Genomic DNA, 24,011 nt, shown 5'->3' on the forward strand with positions numbered 1-24,011 from the left:
TTATTAGTAAGACACTTAAAAACTAAACATCCTGAACATGAACACAAATCTTTACAATTCTTTGAACGATGTTTGAAGACGTAATTCTCAATCCAACAACTTAAAAAAATTCACTAAAATTAATGATAAATATTAGGCATCTCTTGAGGTTGCATTCTTAATTGAAAAAGACCAAAAGCCACACACCATTGGAGAAACACTTGTATTCCCAACCACCATAAAAATGGTAGAAATAATCCATGGAAAAGAATATGCAGATAAACTAAAATGTATTCCCTTATCAGCAAACTCTATTGGTAGATATAGAAATCATTGCAGATAATTTAAAGAAGCAACTATTAAAACAAATGACTCAATGTGGGATATTTGCTTATACAGCTTGATGAAAGCACAGATGTTGCCAACATGTCTCAGTTATTGGTATTTACTAGATATTATTTTAATAATGAATTACACGAAGAACTACTTTTTTGTGAGGCACTTCAGGAAAGATGTACGGGGAAGATATCTTCTCAACAGTAAATAACTTCTTTGTTAAAAACAATATTTTGTAGAAAAACTGTTTAAGCATAACTAGCGATGGAGCAGCTGCTTTAATTGGTACAAAGAAAGGATTCAAAGGAAAAGTAACCGAAATAGCACCACATGTCAAATTCATTCATTGTATTATCCACAGGCAAGCTTTTGTGGCAAAAAAAATGCAGCCTGATATATACAAAATACTGCAGGATGTTATCAGTATAGTTAATTTTATAAAAACGAGGCCTTTGAATAGTAAAATATTTACAGTACTATGTCAAGAGATGGGCAGTATCCACGAAAATCTTCTATACCACACGGAGGTTTGTTGGTTATCTCGAGGAAAAGTGCTTAAGAGAGTTGTAGAACTAAAAGATGAGTTACACATTTTCCTACTGGATAAAGATAAGAAATTTGCAGATCTTTTCAATAACAATAAGTGGTTATTAATACTATGCTACCTAGCTGATATTTTTGAAAAAGTAGACATGCTTAATTTGTCTCTTCAAGGAAAAGGTAACATTTTAACAATGAATGAGAAAATAACTGCATTTCGAAAGAAAATGGTGCTGTGGAGAGAGAAATTTGAAAAGGGATGTTTAGAAATGTTTCCATCTTTATCTGATTTCGTTACAGAAAATGATGTAAATTTAAAACAAACAAAAAATCTAATATCTGCACATTTAAAAAGTTTAGAGACATATTTTTGTAACTTATTCACAGATCTTCCTGGCGAAGAATTTCAATGGATTTTATACCCATTTGCAGAAAATGTAAAAATTGACCACCTTCCGATTATTTTTCAAGAGCAATTAATTGACATTAGATACAACACAACTTTGAAAAACGAATTTCAACAGAAATCTCTTCACAATTGGTGGATGGGACTGAAGTCCAAGTATAGAAATTTAGTAAACACAGCAAATGATGCACTCCTATCATTTGGTTCTAATTATTTATGTGAGATATCATTTTCTGCAATGACAGGTATTAAAACCAAATATCGAAATAAATTAAACTTGGAACCAGACCTTCGTATGGCAGTATCAGAAGCCATCAAACCAGAATTTCAAGAAATTATGAAAGAAATGCAATGCCATTGTTCACATTAAATATTGTAATAAATATGTTTGTGAGCTGTTAATAATAAAAATAATGTGTAAAAATATCTAACGTTTTTAATTATTATATGATGATATAAGACATATTTCCTCTTTATAATACTTATTACAATAGATTTTTGCTCAATCAATTGGGGGTACGCGCTATTTATGTTTTCCTGTCTTGAGGGTACGCAATCAAAAAAGTTTGGAGACCACTGCAGTAGAGGATAGTGGAAAGGAAATATTATAATAATTGAGCAGTGCTCACTTGCACTCTTCTCTTAGTTGATGATTGTGTGCAAGGAACATAAGTTTTCTGTTAAAGATGAATCCTATGAACTTGGCTTCTGTTGCTACTGGAATAACAGTTCTCCCATTCTTAATTCAGGATCTGGGTGAAGAGCTTATTTTCAACAAAAGTGTACACAGACACTTTTCTGTTGAAAACTTGGACCCATTACTATGAGCCCATAAAGAAACATGATCAATTGCTTGCTGAAGTTGTTTTTCAATTATCCTCATATTACGAGAGTAACAGTAAATTGTGACATCATCTACATACAGAGCATTGTCTACAGTGGGAAGAAGCTGTTCAGTGATTGAGTTAACTTTGATAGTAAAAAGTGTCACTCTTAAGATAGAGCCTTGGGGAACATCCTGTTCTCGATGATATTGCAGATGGCATACTTCCCACTCTGACTTGGAAAGTTCACGTGGACAGGAAGTTTTTAATAAATACAGGAAGGTGTCCTCTGAGATCTAGGTTATAGAGGTCTTTTAATATGCCATATCTCCAGGCTGTGTCATAAGCTTTTTTCATGTCGAAAACTGAAACCATATGTTCTTTCTTCAATGAGATAAAGGCAGCCAGCTTGGATGTGATGTATCCTATGTCCATAGCTGCACTTCATCTGTTGAGTTCTCAAGGCCGGTTTGCCTGCTTTGTGGGATGAAAAACTCCAGGATAAACTGGGGAAAAACCCTACTGTTCACGCCCAAGACTGGCTAACTTGGCTATGGCTGAGGAAGCTCCTTCAGCTCCTCACTTCACTGATGGGAATCGAACCTAGGACACTCCTTCCCCAGGCATATGGTTGTGAAGCACGCAGCCAATTGTAATACAGTAAAACCCCTTTTTTTACACTTTTCAAGGGACTGATGGAAAAAAGTGCAAATAGCAGGAAACGTAAAAAAACATTAAAAAAGGCTAAAAGATGACTTACTGCTAGTATGTGAGTCTACATACTAGATTACAAAATTTAATAACTGAAAATAAATGAATTTACAATGTACTTACATTTACCTATTTAAAAAAATCTTTAATTGTTGATTGTTTTTGCTTTTCGTTTTTTTTTTTTTTGACTTAGCGCCAGATTGCTTTGCATTGAGTTCAATGCTTGACCTGTTTTTTTACTATCGTGTTCAAAGTGGACACGGAGAGTCCAAGATCTTATGCTAAATGCACATGTGTTCTGGCATGCCAATTTACATGTCGCAGAATTGCCATCTTGTCTTCTACTGAAATACATTTTCTGTCTTTTTTCTCCATGTTACTAACATGGATAATCCATCACCGCAACTTGAAAGCAACTTTCACATGCTAAATTACGTTGCAGAAATTCTGCAATATCAATTCATACTGTGATTGAAAAATCACGGTATCGCTCATCACTACAGTACAGCTGCATGTGTGCAAGTCACCGTGATGGTGGAAACGAAACTACAGCCGAAAGCAACGCCACCTGAGAACAGAAATGCGCAGATTTCCACTGAAATCGATTTGAAAATCGGCATTGCCACCGACGAAAAAAAATGCAAATCACGGGAAATAACGTCCACATCAAGTTGTTAATGGCGGGAAAACAATACATCATGAGAATAGGCCTTAAGACGGGACCAACAGAAAATGATGTAAATGGCAGGAAAATGTAAATTGCGGGAACGTAAAAACGGGGTTTTACTGTATTTAGTTTTTTATTACGTTACTTTTTTTCTCAAGGTGTTTCCCCTCTTACTTCATTATTTTCATGGTTGCCTGAGCTTGTACAGAATGCCTATGTGCTGTAATCGCTAACTCACATATGACACTATTATTTAACTTTAGTCCTTTCATAATCTGCTTAGCTTTTTTTCCCCCCTTTTCAAGGCCTTAAAGTATATTCTCACATGTGCAAGTATCATAGGAAAATATATCATAGTATCATAGGACTTAGGAAAAGCCTTTGGTTGGGACCAAATCCTTAATCTACGTTGCTATTATTCAAATGTATTAATTCTTAAAAATTTATATTTGTTAACAACTGTGCCATTAAGGATCATGTAAAAGAATTTTCTATTTTTCCTTTACATACAAAAGAATATTTTAGCTACGCATGTGGAATAACTCTTAAATCAATTCTATCTCAAGCAACTCCGAATTACTCAGTCGTGGCTGTAACTTTCTTTGGGTCACACAGGTTCGATTTGTTTTATGAGACAGTGCATTGGCTAACAAAGATCAGGCAAGCTATTAACATAACCAAACAAGTTTATTCTAAGACACTTATGTACAAAAGTAAATAGGACATATCAAGTGTCTACTTCTCCACACATTCATTTAAACAATTTAATTAAAGCATTAGACAAAGAAATTATTTACAGTCAACTTATTAAACACGTGGAGATTTTAGCACACATAACTTTACTCTCATTACAAACAATAAAAGGCAAAATTACACTATACACATTCTAAACATTATGTAACACAAGCATTATTCAAGTCTACAGTATTCTATTATACACATTCAAACTGACATTCAACTTTCTGACCTCTTTATACTATTAGTTAAACAGAATCAACATCTATCGTCAGTACACACAATCTAGACTATTAACATAGAACAATCTACTTACAAGATCTCTATATCATGTACAGTCCTGAATCCAAAAGGGTTAAGGGTGAATTCTGCTGGCTCCCTTCTTTTTCTTGTGCAATGGCTGTGATCGGGCACTATCCTGCAGTTGTCGTCTTTCAAATTCCTTCCTTGTAACTTTAATGCATTTTTCATCGATGTTAGGCACTTCATCGGCTGCTACAAATCAGCATGCACTTGAATCTGTACATTCTTCTTTGAATTTCACGGAAGGATATCTTATAATACTGCCAGCAAACTCCCCATGATCTCCAGAAACTACTGCTCGCAGGATCGCAACTCTTCCCATCCTTGAAAAGCTTGCCACAAGAACAAAAAGATAGAGAGAGAGCCTTTGGGCCTCAATCTCCACCTTTTATATCATATCCAAAGACTTCCTGGATTTACTGGTAGCACCCTTATCACCCACACTCACGAGGTTTTGGACAGTAAAACTCATAGTCTGGTGACCTTTGAGACTGTTGTTGACCTTCAGTTTACTAGCTTAATCCTGTTCGAGCTTTTAGTTACAATTGCTTGTGGTTCTACATTGAGTTATTCTTACATTATATTACAAAATTTTATACATTAAACAGATTACATGCATTTCTAATTACAGTAATAGGGGAATTAATGTGCCCCCGATTAGTTCCTTTTTCGATTTTTGATTTGTGATTTGCGCCTCTAAAATTCGATTAGTGCGCCGATATACATCTTAAAAATAAATGTTACAGATCTTAAAAATTTTCTATCTATACATTTTTATGGCTAACTATTTTAAAAAATCACTCACCAGAATGAAATAATTTAGTTACCGATTTAAAACATTTTACAAAGTTATTTTTAATGGCATACTACACTACTTCCATGTACACTATGTATACTATGTTCCAAATTTTTACCCCAAAATTTATGTCGTCTGCTATAGTACGCCCACAGATTCGAGCCCCTTCGACATTTCTGCGCATGTCACAAAAAGGAGAATCCATTCCGTTAATAGAGTAATCAGTCCATCTTTTGGGATGAGTTGTTTATTATTACACATCGGAAAATTAACTTCTCTTTTATGATCATTATGGTTTTTAAAGTGGTAACTATTTTGCATGTATAACAGTTGGGAAATTTTATCTATAAAGCACGTGATTTTGCATGTTGGTACGTCAATTCGTACGTCCTTCATTTCTTTCTCCCCTTCAATGATAACGTCCAAGAGTTGATTAAATCTCATTCTGAAGAATTGAGTGATTCCGACCTGCTAAATTTAGATGCACAGTGGGAAGATCCCGAAGAATATGAAGAAAATTTAACCACTGATAGTCAACCAAAAGAGATTTCACAGAAACAGTTTGAAAATATTTTTCGTACAATCGAAGTTTTTAAGCAGCAATGCTTGGAGGCTGACCCTGATGAAGAGAGAAGCAGTAAAATTTGCAGAAGAGTAGAAGAGACAATAGGGCAATACTGTTGGTTGTATGAAAAAAAAGAAACAAAGTACCCGCCAAACTACGTTAGCTCAATTCTTTGTTAAGAAGTAGAATAATAAAATTTATATTCTAAATATGTTTTATTGTCTTTCAGCTTCATGGTTTTCCTTTAACTAGGCCCTGAGACATACCTTATTTCTTTTATAAAAAAATTAAGGTTCAAAAAAGAAATTTGAGGAACAAATTATACTTTTTCCCATAGGTTATTATATTCGATTAGTACGTTTTTGATTAATGCGCCTGTTTTAAAGAACGCTTTAGGCGCACTAACCGAGGGATTGCTGTATATGTATTTTAATGACCTATGTAAAACAATATATTTTACACACAGGATTTTACAGTATTTCAGAGAAATATTATCTCAGAGAAATTTTTTTAGAGGTCTCTGGCTATGTTTTCTCAGGTGCCCCAAACATATTGGCACCTCAGACTACAGTAATAGCATTACTGTAGTCTGTTTATAGAGAAGGATGTGTGTAGATGGGAGTATAAACCACTTTATCTTTTCAACATTTAACCAATGAACAGGAATGTCTGGTGAATCGAGTTCAACTAAAATGGGAAAGCTGGGTGGAACAGAGGTTGGAAGCTCTTTTGACAAGGGTTTTGATACACCATACTGTTGAGAGGGAGGTGATGGGAAAGTTTATGAATGCATCTACCTGTGTGCGTGGGTTTTCTGTAAACTGATAAAGAAAAGGCACCATTGGGAAGATGTGTAATTAGAGTATCTAGAAAAGACAAGCTACTGTGGTGAACTGGATTCTGGGTTGCCTGTTGAGGTGGAGGAGGAATGTGTCAGATGTATCTGAGCCATGTAGCCAAATAGAGAACACAGCATCAATATATCTTAGCCGGATAAGTTGAAGTTTCAGAATTACAATATCCAGAGCATGTTTTTCAAAATGTTCCATAAAGAGTCATGAGCTCTTCTCTCCCTCCTCCCCCCCTCTAGCCAATTTCTTTATGCTTTAAAATAATAATAGAAACTTGTAATCATATTTCTCTCTTGTGAATTTGTTGATCTGATGTGAATTGAACATTTTCTTAAATACTCTATGAAATTATAGTTTATTTATTGTACTGTGAATTAGAGGGGGGGGGGAAGAGCTTTTGAAACATTTTATGTAGCAGCATTATTATGAGGATGGTCAGCTCAGGAATGAGATGGCAAGCAATATATGGGGTTAATTGAGTTTGAAGAGATATTTATATAAGTGGTGATAACTGCAGTATAGCATGGGCAGGTGTGGGAGAATTGCAACCAACAAGTGGCATGTGTAGGATTGCTTGTAGAGCTAAAAGTGAATTGCTGTGTTTATTTATGAATGTCAGGATCATCATAAATAAAGGGAAATGAAATGGTTTTGCTGATTGGGTTTATTTGCCCAAAACTGTTGTAATAAGCAGATCTTATTGGATAAGGATATCCTGAGGAACAGAAATGGAAGGGTATGATGTTTTTCATGACAGAAAGGACAAGGAGAGAGAGAGAGAGAGAGTGCTACTGATGATAGTAGGAGAATTATGTCTGCAGAAAGTGGAGATGTAAGAGGGAAATAGTGGCAATGGTTTTTAGGCAGTATGGTGTGAGGTGAAGATTGACGGGAAGAGAAATTTAGTCGGATTTTGCATTACCACCTACCATATTCCCTGGTCTGTGCCAGGGAACGTGGTAATGAAGAAAGATGATATCCTGAGGATGAAGAAATAATAAATGTATAATCAACTTGGGTTAGTGAACAACAGAAATGTGATTATTATGGATGATTTTAACTATGGTCATATAGATTGGAACAAAGAGATAGCATTTGAGTCTAAGGAAAATGAATTTCAAGAGTTCTTAAGAGAATTTTCTTAGGCAGTATGTAAGCAAGGACTTGCAAAGATGAAAGTCTTAGATCTAATCGTATTGGAAGATGTGATTGTGAGTGGAGTGTCACATTTCCCTTCAATTGGCGAAAGCAACCATGAGATGATCACTTGGGTGCTGGCCAGCCAAATGAAGACCTCTGGGAAGAAAGAATATGAGGGACTACAAGACCAGTGATTATGAGAAGCTTAGAAGATAGCTGAGAGCTATAGCATGGAATGAGAAGTTAGTAGGAAGGAGATAAATGCTGCTTGGGCACTGACCAGGAGATATTTAACAACATTAGTATGTGAATATATCCCGAAAGTCATAATTAATAAGGTATTTCAAATGGATGAATCGGAGATTAAGCATAAAATCTCAAAGAAGATACTGTGGAGACAGCATGAATAATTGTAATAATCAATTGCATCATGAGTATCTATGTCTTCTGTCAAATCCTTACGATTGTTATTAATATACAGGTTAAATAACAATGGATTTGAGGATGGATTTATCCTTACTAGTCACACTAAATCTTGAAAACTCGCATCTCCCATATACCACTTTTTTGATATGCCATTCAGCTATCCTCTTATCCAAGTGAATAGTTTATAATCCAATCCCATATTCTTCAACTTATGTAATACCCTTCAATGCTGTATCCTGTAAAAAGCTGTAGCAAAGCCCAAAAGTATTATGTTGTATCTGTTCTTCTTGTCTAGTGCAACTCTAACATTATTAAAATGTGTGCAAGTTATTCAAACACTATGGGTTTACTAAGTTATCTTGGTAAGTCCATGCTGTTTATTGCAGAGTGTAGATTCTCTGTCAATCCATTTCTTTGTGCAAGCGATGTTACCAACTTTTCCAAAATCTTCACCACCACTCCAGAGATACTGATAGGTTGATAGATAGACACAATCTTTGCACCGCCCTTTGTTTAATGGGATTAGCATACATTCTTTCCACTCTTGTGGAATCTTCCCTGTGCTGAGACTCAAATTTTACAGTCAGGTGCTGCCATTTCAGCTGAACACTTTCAGCTACCATGCTGATATATATACCACCAGTCTTCTGTTCTATTGCTGGATTGTTATTCAGTTTATGCAATAGCTCTAGCATCTCCTCTCAATACACTTGAGTTTCTTCATCCAGTGTAGAGGTAGCATTGAGCTTCATGTTGCATACACAAGGTTATGATTGTTGGAATACAGTGGGTGAAAAAAAAGCTGAAAACAGAATGAAATGGGAAAAATTGAAAGGAGGGGGGGGGCACCTTTGTACAGTATTGCACTGATCCTAGTTGAAAAAGAAGATGAGAGATAGGTATTGCCAACATATGAAATGTTGATAAAAAATAAGTGAAACTGGCTGAAGAATTACACAAGTTTTTAATGGCACTTGTGACATAATAACGATTATTAGACACAACTATTCACAAGAATAAATTCACAAGAAGAAAAAAGTATTCACAAGAATAAAGAATAATAATTTTATTATTGCAAATATTTGTTCAGAATGTTCGGTCAAAAATTGACCAAAAGAACAGTCGTATATCCACAAGAATAAAACTGAAAAATCTAGCCTCACACAGCATGGAATGGACACTGACCACAATATTCTCTTTTCCAATACTTTCCTTTTACATCGATGCTGGTTTAGGTTTCAGCAGTTATTTAAAGAGGAGGCTGAAACACATCTATGTCACCCAAACTTAAATCAGAATGACTGTCTATTCATTGCCAAGATTTGGGACCTCTCCCAAATCCTCATAAATGGAAAGCAATAGCATGCTTCCCTATTATGTAATGCTATGTCATTCAATCATTTGATTTACCTACTTTTTTGCTAGTTTATTGTATTTCAAAGTTAATTATTATAATTTTAGTTTTAGCTTTAATTTGAAATCTCACTACTCGTATGGTGACACTCCTGCACATGGCTTGGTTCTGTGAATAGGATTACTGTTCCTTGCTCGAATTTCACCTTGTGATTATGCTGATACACTGATGATTGTCTGTTAGTTTTCTTGTGAATGCGTGTGTCTAATAATCAAAGAATTACAAAAGTACTATGTTAACATGATTAGTGTTACCAAAACAAAGGTGACAATTTATTCTTCTGAATAATTACAGGATGCTGTATTCAGGCAATAATTATTACTTAAAAGTTTACATTATATAAAAATTTAAATATATATATGTAAGTTAGTGTGATCTTTGGCATTGCATTTCATTGGCCAGTGCTTCATAATTAGGAGAATATGGTGATATTCCAGTTCTTAAACTGGAATGAAAACTTCGAATGCGCGTCTACTTTACATTGTATGTGTTTCATACTCGTCATGTGTCATTAACGCATGCGTCATATAGCATGCCATGAATTGTTGCGTGATTATTTCAAACTATACGGCACATGGTTGAACAGCGGCGGGCACACACGAATTGGTAGATGGCGGCATGGTGCCTGCGGGCATAGGCCTGGTCTACAGTATACGTAATATAAAGCAAGAAATAGCAAAAATTGCACAATACATAAAAAATGTAACTCCAAGGAATTATATTCCTTAATAAGTTTATTTTAATCCTTTATCCAAGTGTGAGCAAACAAAGTTTGCGCCTGAAAGTATCTTCAGGACTGGGATAAGGTAGTGCAACACCAGGCAACTCGTTGCAAAGGCGGAGAAAGATCTCATCACTCCTATCTCAGTATCTCCCATAATGCAAAGCACATCTCCTTGCGGATATGTGTAATGCTATGCATTAAGGCAAGGGCCACTACCCATACCGGTTTTGACCTTTATTGAGGTCTCATCAGTGGGAGCCAGGCCCAGTAGTGGAGATACAAAGGCAGAAGCAATGAGAGCTCATCCTAACCTATAGGAGTTGCCAAAGGGTGTGCAACCTTATTATTAAATTACTCCGGATTCAGAGAAAGATGTTGAGAGTTTATTTTTCACTTTAGACATTAATAAGTTTAGTTTAATCCTTTATCCAAGTGTGAGCAAACAAAGTTTGTGCCTGAAATTATCTTCAGGACTGGGGTAAGGTAGTGCAACACTAGATTCCTTAGTTGTAAAACCTGAGAGGCCAAGGAAGAAAAGAGCAAGGTATTTCCCCATTGTGTAAACTCTGCAATTTAAAAGTCAGTTATTTAATAGTCGATTATTACAGAATGCGACAGTGGAAATTTTTCATAATTTTAAAATTTTAGTTTTCTTTGTAAAATTATCTTTTTAAGATTTTTAATTCTTTTAATAATTTATATTTTTATTATTATATATTAATATTAATAATTTTTTATGTACCACTGTGACACAGCAGAGTCACAGTGATACGAATATTATTGCTAAGTAAGTGTTATTCTTCTTGTGACTTCAAAGATGTGTATTTGTGTGTATAATCATGAAAGCCTAATTTTCCAATTAGGCTTTCATGATTATTTCAACTTGATTTTACTTTAAGATATGTGATTAGAGAAGTCTGAGTGCTGACAATGTTTCTTGATCTAGAAAAGCACCTCAGTAGAGGTGCTATTTCATGGCATTGGTGGAGACAGCGAGTTGTAGAGTAGGTGCCCTCCCTCGATAAGTCTTTAAGACTCCTTGGAGATGTCATGAAATAATAATAATAATAAATAAGCAACCTAGAACATGGCCATGAAGATTGATACAGTTAATTGCTTGGTAAAAGGTGAGATGGAACTAGTATTAGTCAAATGTTGTATATTCCTTTTACCACAGTGGTGACCATAATAAAAAAAAAACAATAGAAATGAAAATATTAAGGGCTCTTAAATGCAGTCTATGGTAATAACAAAGCAGTGAGTAGGTCTTACTGCTCACTTTGAAAAATGTTGAATTTTATCCTAATTTAAATTCAAGATAAAATTCAGTATTTTGCTTTCTGTTTAATATGTTTTACTCTGCTAACAATTGGAATACTCAGTTAATATTCAAATACCTGCCTTATTTGTAAATAAAACATCATCTAAATGCAAAACAACAATCTAGTGTATTTATAGTTTCTTAAATAGAGGAATGTAAATTTAATTTTTAACGATGCAGCAAAGGGAAAATATGATTCAATTTGTGACGCTTCGCCTGTGGCATGACTTTTAGGAACAAATTATAAAATAAGTGTGGTGATTGCATGTAAACTTATACCTATGGTGGTCCAAAGAAAGTTCTACTAAGGTAAGTGAAAGAATTTTTTCTACTCATCAGAGGTTTGAAGGAGGAATCGTCAGAAGCTTGAAGGAGGAATAGGAAATGTGTGTGAAAGTTCAGCTATAGTATGCAAATGTGATAAAGATATGAATGTCTTTGAACATGGTTTTGTATGTGTGCAAATGGGTGGAAAAACATGCTGTGGGTTCAGATCTTTTAGGTATGTCTAGGGAGAGAAAAGAGAAAATTCTAGAACAAGACCAAATAGATTGCATATCTAATTATAAGAATAGGCTAGTAATTTATGGTGGTAATTTATTACACCTATACACAAATGCCAGGAGCATTAGAAACAAAGGGGTTGATAAATTTAGTTTAATCCTTTATCCAAGTGTGAGCAAACAAAGTTTGCGCCTGAAAGTATCTTCAGGACTGGGGTAAGGTGGTACAACTCCAGGGCACTCCTTGTTGGTATCTTGCTCCACCTTTGCAAGGAGTGTCCTAGTGTTGTACCACCTTACCCCAGTCCTGAAGATACTTTCCGCAAACTTTGTTTACTCAAACTTGGATGAAGGATTAAACTAAATTTATTATACTCTAACCAAGTGAAAAATAAACTTTCAACACAAAGGGGTTGAGTTTGTTGCTTTATTAAATACGATGTGGCCTAAGATTGTTAGCATTAGTGAAACCTGGCTATCAGAATCAGATATGGTAAGTGGGATCGAGTGTAACGGATATACTATTTTTAGGAATGACAGAAGTGAGAGGAGAGGAGGAAGAGTGCTACTACTAATGATATCAGATGACTTAAGTCCTGTTAGGGTAGAAATACAAGAAAACAATGATGGTAACAATGTCCCATGTAGCAATGAGTTTGAGTCTATCTGGTGTGAAGTGGAGGTTAACAGAATGATATATGTGGGTGTTGCTACAGACCTAGTGGCTCAGTTGCAGGGAATGAAGAAATGCATCGCCAATTTAGCCTTATGAGTACCAAACAAATGATCATTATGGGTGACTTTTAATTTTCCAAACATTGATTGGGTAGAAGAGAAACCTCATGATATAAGAAAGAAGAGGAATTTATTAAATTATTATGAGACAACTTTCTCAAGCAGCATGTGAAAGAAGGAACTCAAGATCGAAGAGTGTTGGATTTGCTCATAGTGCCAGAAGGGGGATTTCTGTCACTCTGTCAAGAATATGGTTATTTGACCACCAATTGGTGACAGTGATCATGCTGTACTTTCTTGGGAAGCATCTAATTGTATTGATGCTACGATTAAAACAGGTTACATGCTGAACTACAAAGCTGGAAATTATGATCAACTTAGGAGAATACTATCTATGGTCCCATGGTATCAGTTACTGAATGGGAAAAATGTCAGCAATGCATAGGAATCTCTGAAAAAGTCTTAAATGAGGCAGTATCTGAATGTATCCCTAGTGTTCGAAGAATAAATAGGTTGGGAGTGAAATGATGTGCAACCTTATTAAGCAAGAAGATGATGATGTGGAAAGAATATCGTGAGAATAAGAGTGAGAATAAGAAAAGTAACAAGTATTGTGAAGAAAGCTAAATCAGAGTATGAAAAGAAATTGGCCATGCAAGCTAAAGGCAATCCAAAAGAATTTTATCGTTATGCTGTAAGCAAAAGAAAGAATGAATGTGGAAGAATAAATTTATTGAATGCAGATGGTACTCGAGTGTTGGAAGCTAATGAGATTGTTCAGTTAATGAGTGCTCACTTTGCTAAGATATATCAACCAGGTGTATGTAACATGGTGCACAGTGCTACATTGGATGAAGAGTTAGAGGTTTATGAAAATGAGGTTGAAGAGCTGTTGCATAACCTGGATAAGAATTGTCTATAGGAACAGATGGAATATCAGCATGTTTGCTAAAGGAATGTTCAGCCGAATTGGCTACACCTTTCACATGTTTGTGTAACTTGAGTCTCAGCTCAGGAATGATACCACAGGAATGGAAGGAATGTATGATAGGTCCATTGTATAAGGTGGTGCAAAAACTGATGTGTTTAACTACTGACCTATCAGTATCTCTGGTGTAGTAGTGAAGATTTTAGAGAAGTTGATAAGAACTTGCACACAGAAATGGGTAGACAAACATGCTATACTCTGCAAGGAACAGCATGGGTTTACTAAAGGAAGGTCATGTTTTAGCAATTTGCTCATATTTTATAACAATGTTACGGCCGAGTTGGATAGAGGGCATGGGTACACTATGATAATATTGGGTTTTTCTAAGGCTGTTGCATAAACTGTGGTTTATGCAACAGTCAAGAGTTTATGGAATATAAACTCTTAACTTGGATCAAGACATGGTTGACAGACAGATATCAAAAAGTTGTATACAGTTGGTGTGAATCTGCCAGATTTAAGGTGACCAGTGGTGTACCTCAGGGTTCAGTCCTTGGGCCATTATTGTTCGATCTATACATTAATGATATCAGGCAAGGTCTAACATCAGATGTGCAATTGTTTGCCGAAGATGCAAAGATAGACAGGGCAATCAGGAATGCTACTGATATTTAGCAATTACGAAATGATTTGAATAGACTGGAAATTTGGGCAAACGAAAATGGCTGTCAATTTAATGTTAGTAAATGTAAAGTTATGCAGTTCAGTGTGATAGAGTTCCAGCGGCATATTATATTATATTAGTGGGATTATGCTACAAGAAACTGAAGAGGCAAGGGATCTTGGCATATTGGTGGATAGGAATTTAAATTTCAATGGTCACATAACAAAAGTTACAAATACAACTCAGAGGATAATTGCATTGTTGAAGCGAACTTTGACATGTAAGGATAAGGAAGTCATTTTGCTTCTTTATAAGTCTTTGATAAGATCACACCTGGATTATTGTGTGGTCTCCCAGGTTTGGTCTCCCAGGTTCAAAGAGAATAAAAAAAAGCTGTAGAAAGGGTGCAAAGAAGAGATTTACAAAGATTATATCCAGATTATGGGATTTAGATTATGAAGATAGATTGCGAGTATGTGGATTGCAGACTCTGGTTAACAGGAGAAAGAGGGATGATAGGGGTCTATAAACTTTGGAATAGGTGTTATGGGATATCAACTAATGAAATTTTTCGTTATATGGTAGGAGAGAACACAGGAGCATCCATGCAAGTTAAGTTTGTTCACAGTGAAGAAAGGGGTAAGAACTAGGTTTTTCTTCCAGAGAGCAGTGAGTGAGTAGGGTAGTGAGTGCATCTAGTGTGAATGAATTTAAGGGAAGGTATGATAGCTGTTTTGGATGATTTATAGCCTCCCTCGGTGAGTCCTTGACTCCCTGAAGGTCTCAGATAATAATAATAATAATGCCAGTCTTAGTAATCTCCACTTACCCAAAACAAATACAATTAGTAACAAACATACTTGCCAAACATTATTAGACCTATAACCTCCATTTCAAGGATACATCAATTAAAACAGTGTGTCACAGGCCAGCCACTATTTAGTGCTCAGGCCTGAGCCTGTCAGTAACGAGTCAGGAGACTTCCCAGTCAACTGGTGCTGTGGGCTCGAATCTTGCTGTGGGCATTGATGTTTGTAATTGTCTGTGGAAATACTAGTGGTGTGTGGTAGATGGCGTTGGTGTAGTTGCCGTTAGAATGGGCTGTAGAGTATGTTCCCTCCCTTGATGAGTCTTTGGACTCCCTGGAGGTGTCATATAATAATAATAATAATAATAATCTTGCTGACACATACTCTGCCAAGTCATGCGTGGAGAGGAAGTTCGAGTAGTGGTATCCGGGAGGCACTGTCTAGACCAGGAGTTGGCAACCTGCGACTCTTTGAATGAATAATTGCAGCCCTTTTCGTTATTAAACAATCTATTTTTGAATAATGCAAAATGAATGTTATTTATTAAATTAGAAACTAAAAACCCTAAATTTAGCATTTGCAATAAATTAAGGACATTTTACATTTAATCAAGGACATTTTACTGCGATGCTGAAAAATTTAATACTTTTATGTTTGAACTCTGAAATCATATGCGATAATCTTTCTTTACATTCTATTTACATTTTACAAAAATTCTACTTTATGGTGGATATGACTTCCCATTTAAACGCACTAAATAAGAAACTACAGCAAAAGGGAAATACAGCTTTTGCTTTTAGAAGTGATTTAGTTTGAACAAAAATTATATTTGTTTGTGACAGACTTAGAGAAAGGCACATTATTACATTTTCCTACGTTGAAGAAATATCACCAATAACAAGCTGATAATAATTCCACAAATTTAACCTTTTTCAAAGAAATTGTGGTAAATATGCGATCTGCATTTAATGGGAGATTTGAGGAATTTAGAAAGAACAAGGCAACTAATGTCATTTTTATTGCGACCACTTGAAATTTATCCTGCCGAATTAAAATTTTCACCTTTTGCTAGAATTGATGAGGCTGCATTTCAACTTCAGTTAGAGGACCTGAAAACCCAGGATTTGTGGAATTCAGAATTTAGAAATCTTAAAGCTGACCTGGAGGAGTTGGAAAGACAAAAATCTACCTTTGCAATACAAAAAAATGGTCTGAAATAGAAGATCAGATTGTATTTGATATGTGGAATTGTTTAGTGGACACTTACATTCAGTGATTTCAAACATATGCATTTGGATTTCTATCGATTTTCGGAGATCGACATATTTATGACGAGTGGTGTGGAATTTGTGGATGTGTGGAGTGAGTTTGATGGGCGAAAGGATCTATATAAGATGGATGGCTTGCATTTGAATGGTTACGGTGTAAGGAGACTTGAGAAAGTGTTGCTGAATGTAGTGGATGTGCAAATTCAGGGAAACTAGATTTATTAAGGGGGGAGGGTAGATATACAGTCCTTAGGGAGGCAGTTGAATGTATGAATGAATATAATATGCCTGAGCGAATAAGGACAACAAATCAGAGTGGGATAGTTAATATAAGGCATCAAGGTAGGGTTGGGGCTAATGGGGGTCTTAAATTCATGTACACTAATGCTTGGAGTATTAGGAACAAGAAGGAAGAGTTTTTGGCCATGGTTGGCACTTCCAGACCACAGGTTATTGGTATTAGTGAATCATGGCTGATTGTAGATGATATAGCTAGTGGGATTGAATGTGATGGGTATAGTGTGTTGAGGAATGACAGGGAGAATAAAATGGGGAGGGGGAGTATTGTTGATGATAGCTGATAAGCCAAGGAGAATAGAAGTTGAATTGCAGGATAGAGAAAAGAGCACATTTGAGGCCATTTGGTGTGAGATTGTGGCTAGCAGAACTAAATATACAATTGGGTGCTGCTATAGACCAGGTGATGGAAAAGATGGTGGTGACAGTATGCACAAGCAAATAGAAGAAATGAGTGGAAGGAGGGTGATTATTATGGGAGATTTCAACTATGGTCGCATTGATTGGAGTGAGGAGAGGACACACGGGAGGAAGGAATTGGATTTTATGCGGTTATTAAGGGATAACTATCTGCGACAGCATGTAATGGAAAATACTAGGGGTCAGAGAGTGCTTGACCTAGTAATTACATCTGAGGATTTGGTTGTAACAAATATGACCACATTGCCACCAATTAGTGAGAGTGATCATAGGGTCTTGACTTGGGAGGTGGCTAAAGGTGTGGAATTTTCAATTAAGACAGGGTACATGTGGAATTATCAGGCTGGAAAGTATGACAAGCTTAGGAGTTTGATTGGTTCAGTGCCATGGCATGTACAACTGCAAGGACTAGAAGTTGATAGTGCATGGGAGGCAGTTAAGAAGTGTTTGCATGAAGCAATGGCTGACTGTATACCTAGAGTCCGAATAATAAATCAAGTAGGGGTTAAATGGATGAATAACACCATTAAGCTTGAGCTGCAAAAAAAGAAACAACTATGGAGGGAATTTAAGGAGAAAGGTGACCGGGGTATAAAGCGCAGTTTTATACCTTCTAAATTTAAAGCAGTGATGAGCAATTAAATAGTAAATCAAATACTCGGTTCGATCCGCATAAAGAATATTTTCTTTTTCTTTGATAAGTATTAATTTATTTTCCATTATTTAGCTATATTTTAATTTTTTAACTTGCACAAATAAATCCACATGTAAAAATCAACATTCATAAAATAGATTTTTAATTAAAATATACTAATTCTGCTGTACAAAACGAACCGCACAAAAAACCTGAGAGGGCCTCATGCAACCTGCAGACCATTGGTTGCTTATCACTGCATGCGGCTCCCTAAATTTTTTTTAACAGATATAATTTTGAAAATTGTTGTTCAATCCAAAAAGGTTGCTGACCCCTAGTCTAGATCATGTTATGGCAAGGAGACTAGTTGTTCTTTGGATATCATGTCCAAGAGTCTATCTCCTCTCACTGGACATCTGTACTCTTACTTCCATCTAACCATGAACAAACTGACGATGAATCTTACAGACACTGACACTGCTACAAAAAAAGAAATCTCCATCCTAAACTAATTCTAATACAAAATACCCAATGCCAATCACTATATACAAACCATGTTAGAACTCCTCTCATAAATAACTCATTTTCACATCTACTTGACTAAAATCTGTGGCATCAACATAAATTACATTCACCATCACTTACAGTCATCCTGACCAACCTCTTCCTCTTGACAGAAACTCAAATAGCATCTGTAACTGCCCACCTCTACTGTCCGAATTACATGCCAGGGAATGGCTAATTTGGATTCCCTTGCTTTTGGCTTCCTCAGCTGGTACAAAGCTGGTACTTATCCCATTTTGTGGAAGCAATCACACATCCTATCTATTCCATAAAAAGGAAAATAGAAGTGTACCATCAAACTACCAACCACTCACCATTACCTCAATCCTCTCCAATGTTAGTATAATTAATATAATAATGGAGAAAATCATCAATAGCTAACTTCTCCACTGCATAAAGGCCCACCAATTAATCAGTGACTACTGATATGGATTCTGCCATTCAATGTCCACACCTTACCTCTTAGCTTACATCACCCACTGTTGGGCACGTGCTGTGGAAAAGTTCAGAGATACTTGCACTGTTGCTCTTGACATTTCCAGAGCTTTTGATTGTGTCTGGCATTGATGCTTACTAAATGTTTTGTTTACCTGCTACCCTCTCTAATTGGGTTGTCAGTTTCCTCTCTAGTCATTCACTGCATGTCACGATTGATGACTCCCTCTCTTTGCTTTGCACCAATGCAAGAGTACTTCAGGGCTCTGCCCTATCACTTTCCCTTTTCTCCTATACATAAATTACATACTCTCAATCATCACTAATCCTATCCTCAGCTATGCAGATGATAGTACTCTCCATTCATGTTACTCATTTGACAAACAATGAAGTGCCCAGACATCTCTAGCATCATGATCATCACAATTAGTGCCTTAAACATTGTTTTATGTACTACTATCCTTCGATGGAGCAAGGACAATCTTGTCACATTTAATGTCACCAAAAAACAGTCCTGGCTTTTCTCCTGCAAAAGAGATCTCAGTTCATATACCTTTACCCTCAGTAATATACAAATCCCAGACAAGATTAGATCTCTCTCTCTGCTTGGACTAACATTTGCCTCTAGTGTCTCATCACTAAATATATCAATAACTTCCTCAATATCTAAAAAACTAGGTATTCTCTCATTCAAGACACTATTTTACACCTATCTAACTTAACTATATACAAATCTCAAATCAGCCCAATCTTATACTACTCACATGTTTGGGGTGGAGCACCTAAAACTTCTCTCAAAATTCTTTACGCTGTTCAGAGAAGAGCAGTTTTACTTATTGATGATCCCTCTCTTACAGATTCACTTCAGCCTATATCTCACAGATGCAGTGTTTTGGCAGTACCTGTTCTACAGATATTGTCATTTCTCCACAAGAGAAATGCTAATACAAGAGCAGCAGGTTCCCATCACCCTTTTACTGTGTAACTGCAAAAACATAACAAGCATGCTTTTCATCTCTCTCTCTCTTTTATTCCATCTACTTTCATCCTCTGGAACAACCTTCTTCAAAGAGCATTTCTAAACAACTCTAGCCTGCAACTCTTCAAAAGAAATCGCATTAAACTTCAATCTGGTCTTCCTACATCCTAGACACAGCACTGATGTGCTTATAGTCCCTTCAACCTCTTATGCATGGAATCAATATATATATATATATATATATATATTTAAAAAAAAAAAAAAATCATAGCTGCTAATATTGACTATATGTTAATTGTGTGTTGTGCATCAGGCTTACTCTGTAGATGACAGGTTTATATCACTTTCAGGTTCTATTGATAGACGGTAGATTGACTCATGCTGTGATTTTTTGTTTAAAGATATGTATATGATGGTTGTTCATAATGTGCCTGATCACTGTTTCTTTTATAATGTTTTACTGGATATAATTGCTTTACTGGGGTTTAATTTTACTAGGTTATGCTAGGTGAGCTACCAGTTGATTTTTTGCGTGTTGATATCAGCTCCGAAGAACAGCAGCTGGCAGCTGATGAACAGACTGCAGTGGCTTTGCAACAACATTTATCTGGTGGTGGTTCTTTTTTCCCAGCTAATGTTTCTGGAAGACTAAGTATAAGTGTTATTGAGGTAATTATATTAATATTTAGCTATGAGATTTATTTTGCTAATTTTACGATTTTCTTAAGAATTAATTGAAGCAGGAATTTGTCATATTGCATAATACTGATGCTGCCGTAGTTGAATGTTAAGCATGCACTTCATGTATTCATATATCTGTAATGTACAGCATGTACCACTACTATTGAATATGTTATTGATGAAATTTATACTGGCACTCCTTACTTTATCAGCTAAATTCAATTTTTATTTGTGTCAGATTGTTTGAAATGCTGCTATATATATAAAGAGAGAGCTGCATAATATAAGTAGCTTATCTATGATGAGTTGTTTTTTATAAATTAGAGAACTTGTTATATTTCTTTGAATAATCAACCATGTGTCTTAAAACAAAACAGAAAAAAAAAACGGTCCTGTGTTTGACCTAAACTTAGTTTTTTTCTTAAATGTTCATCTTCAGTGATGTTCTTCTCTTCCTCAAGTGTGTCTCCACAGTTATTTTCCTGATATATAGTGTAGAAATTTCTATATAATTTTTCTATAATTAAAGAAATATCACTTGATATTTCTTTAACCTTTTGCAAAGTTAAAAATAGTATATCCATAATTCTTTCCTGCCATCTCACTCAAATTAGCATTAGCCACCATAGTGACCTTGACCTCTTTACATGTTAATAGATACATGAATGTGAAGTGTCCATTGCAGTTGGAATAACATTTGGATGCTATTAGAATAACATGACAGAATAGAAGAGGAAAGGTTAGCAGGCGTGCTGGCAAGTGATAGGTTGATTTAGAGTAATATTGTTGCTGTGACATTAGTAATAATGCAAACTTAATTGTGTAATATACTGTCATGGTATCCTGTGCACATCTTGAAGGTACTAATTAGGAAATTGATGATGATGACTTTGAATAATATGGATACAAAGCAAAAAAATGAGTATATTTCATCTATATGGCTGTTTATGGTTGTTTTTGAAATTCTGGATTTGATTAAATGCTGTAGAGAACTGCTTTGCTCAATTGAACATGAGCTGTATGGAAAAAAATAAGTACAGTGGAATCTCGGTTGTCGAATGCCTCTCAACTCGAACAAATCAGTTCCTGTACATATTTTCTAAACCAAAAACACACCGGTTTCCGAACAGGCAAACCGGCAACCACGTGATCCCCTGGATGAGATGTGCGGCGGGAAAGCGTCACTTACGCCGGAGCTTCCTCTCAATCCAGACACCTGCTCGAATTTGCAGTGCCTTTTCTTGATTTTCTTTGTGTTTTGCTGTTTTCTTTTTATAAATTATTATTAAATAAGCCACCGTGGGACCGACGAAGGATAGTAATAGCAGCAAAGCGAAAAGAAAAGTTGTTAGAACCACGATAGAGGTGAAAAGAGAAATCTTATCTGGACATGAAAATGACATTCGTGTCTTGGATCTTGCTATGTAGTTTGGTATGGCGATATCAACGATCTGTACAATACTCAAAAATAAAGAGGCAATCAAGGGAGCTGATGTTACAAAAGGAGTTAAATTCTTACTAAACAAAGATCTCAGACGATTGAAGAAGTGGAAAAATTGTTGCTGATTTGGATAAATGAGAAACGGTCAGCTTGGGTAACCATGCAATTTTTTTATTCAGTGGATCCATGAAGTCTTTTCCCCAAATGTGAGAAAATACCTTCAAGATAAAAATTTGCCATTAAAATGACTTGTGATGGAAAATGCTCCTGCTCACCCTCCAGGCTTGAAGGACGAGTTGGTGGAGGAGTTTGAATTTATCACAGTGAAGTTCCTCTCCCCTACCACAACTCTTCTAATCCATCCCATGGATCAGCAGGTCATTTCAAACTTTAGGAAACTCGGCAGGTGACTTACAGGACCATAAACTCGGCCTGGAGGAAATTGTGGCCAGACTGTGTAGCAGGCAGTGACATTCAGGGCTTTGAGGCTGAATATGTTGCTGTTGTCAATAATGTTGTGTCTCTGGGCAAAAGCATGAACTGGTGCAACGGCGAAACTAAGCAAATAGCTAGAGTGCGGGGTGGTATGCAAATGATCCAAGTTTGGTGCGATAGCGCATGCCCACACACCCTGTGGTGGCGCTGCAAGCACGAACCGGCAGCCTTATAAATCCTGCATGTAGTCTATAGCCAATTAAAGCGAAAAGCACCGGCCAATGCAAGCTAGAGTACAGAGTCTTTCTTTTAAGGTTACACGGTGATCAGCATTCATATTTATGAATTTAGGGACACAAAACACATGTGTTGAAAAGATTATTTTACTGATTAATAATAAAATAATAACTTTACGTTTTGACCCCTGTATTGAGGTCATCTTCAGAAGGATAGATGTGTATAAGAACAAGCTACATGCTGTTGCACTCTATACAAGTAAATTACATCTACATTGTTAACTAATCTTTTTTCTTAGCCTGCCTTCTAGTGGAAAAAAAAATAAAATAAAATAAACAAAAATAAAATAAAAACTACAATAAACTCTGCTGAAGTCCTCACGTACTAGGATTCTTCTGGAATTATACAGTTTATATTGTTATATTACGATTATCTTCTGGATTTGTATAGTACAGGTTGTTATTGAATGTTCGGGGGGGGGGGGACTTCAAGTCTTCTTGTATTGAGATTTTTCTTCATGGTTGCTATGAAGGTTGTAGATGGTCCTCCACATTCTTGGAATTGTTAGGCCATCATTTTTATTCAGATTCGGATCATGTTTGAGCTGTGGGTCACATCTCCATGGATTATGATGACTCTTTCTTTTAAGGTTACACCGCTCAAACATGATCCGAATCTGAATAAAAATGATGGCCTAACAATTCCAAGAATGTAGAGGACCTTCTACAACCTTCATAGCAACCACGAAGAAAAATCTCAATACAAGAAGACTTGGTGAAGGGTTTTTTTTTTTTTTTTTTTTTTTTTTTCCTGAACATTCAATAGCAACCTGTACTGTGCAAATCCAGAAGATAATTGTAATATAACAATATAAACTGTATAATTCCAGAAGAATCCTAGTACGTGAGGACTTTTAGCAGAGTTTATTGTAGTTTTTATTTTATTTTGTTTATTTTATTTAATTAAATTTTTTTTTTTCACTAGAGGGCAGGCTAAGAAAAAAGATTAGTTAACAACGTAGATGTAATTTACTTGTATAGAGTGCAACAGCATGTAGCTTATTCTTATACACATGTATCCTTCTGAAGATGACTGCAATACAGGGGTCGAAACATTAAGTTATTATTTTATTATTAATCAGTAAAATAATCTTTTCAACACGTGTTTTGTGTCCCTAAATTCATAAATATGAATAGAGTACAGAGTGATAATAATGCCGGGTAGATGCCAGAGACGTCAATTT

The 24,011-nt window shown here is 35.8% G+C and overlaps 1 protein-coding gene across 1 annotated transcript in view; it reads left to right on the plus strand.

The window, feature by feature from the left end:
• The first annotated feature begins 16,329 nt into the window (after positions 1-16,329).
• LOC150093729 (toll-interacting protein-like) overlaps positions 16,330-24,011 on the plus strand; it is a 117,176-nt gene continuing 109,494 nt past the window's right edge. Inside the window, exons 1-2 of the mRNA XM_090413073.1 lie at positions 16,330-16,377; positions 20,473-20,643. Coding sequence (XP_090269199.1) covers positions 16,330-16,377; positions 20,473-20,643 — 219 coding nt within the window. The remainder of the gene's footprint in view (positions 16,378-20,472; positions 20,644-24,011) is intronic.

This window comes from Typopeltis vanoorti, chromosome 23 (genome assembly GCF_054136105.1).
Source record: "Typopeltis vanoorti isolate ZY-2024b chromosome 23, IOZ_Tvanoo_1.0, whole genome shotgun sequence".
In the NCBI taxonomy this organism is placed as follows: Eukaryota; Metazoa; Arthropoda; class Arachnida; order Uropygi; family Thelyphonidae; genus Typopeltis; species Typopeltis vanoorti.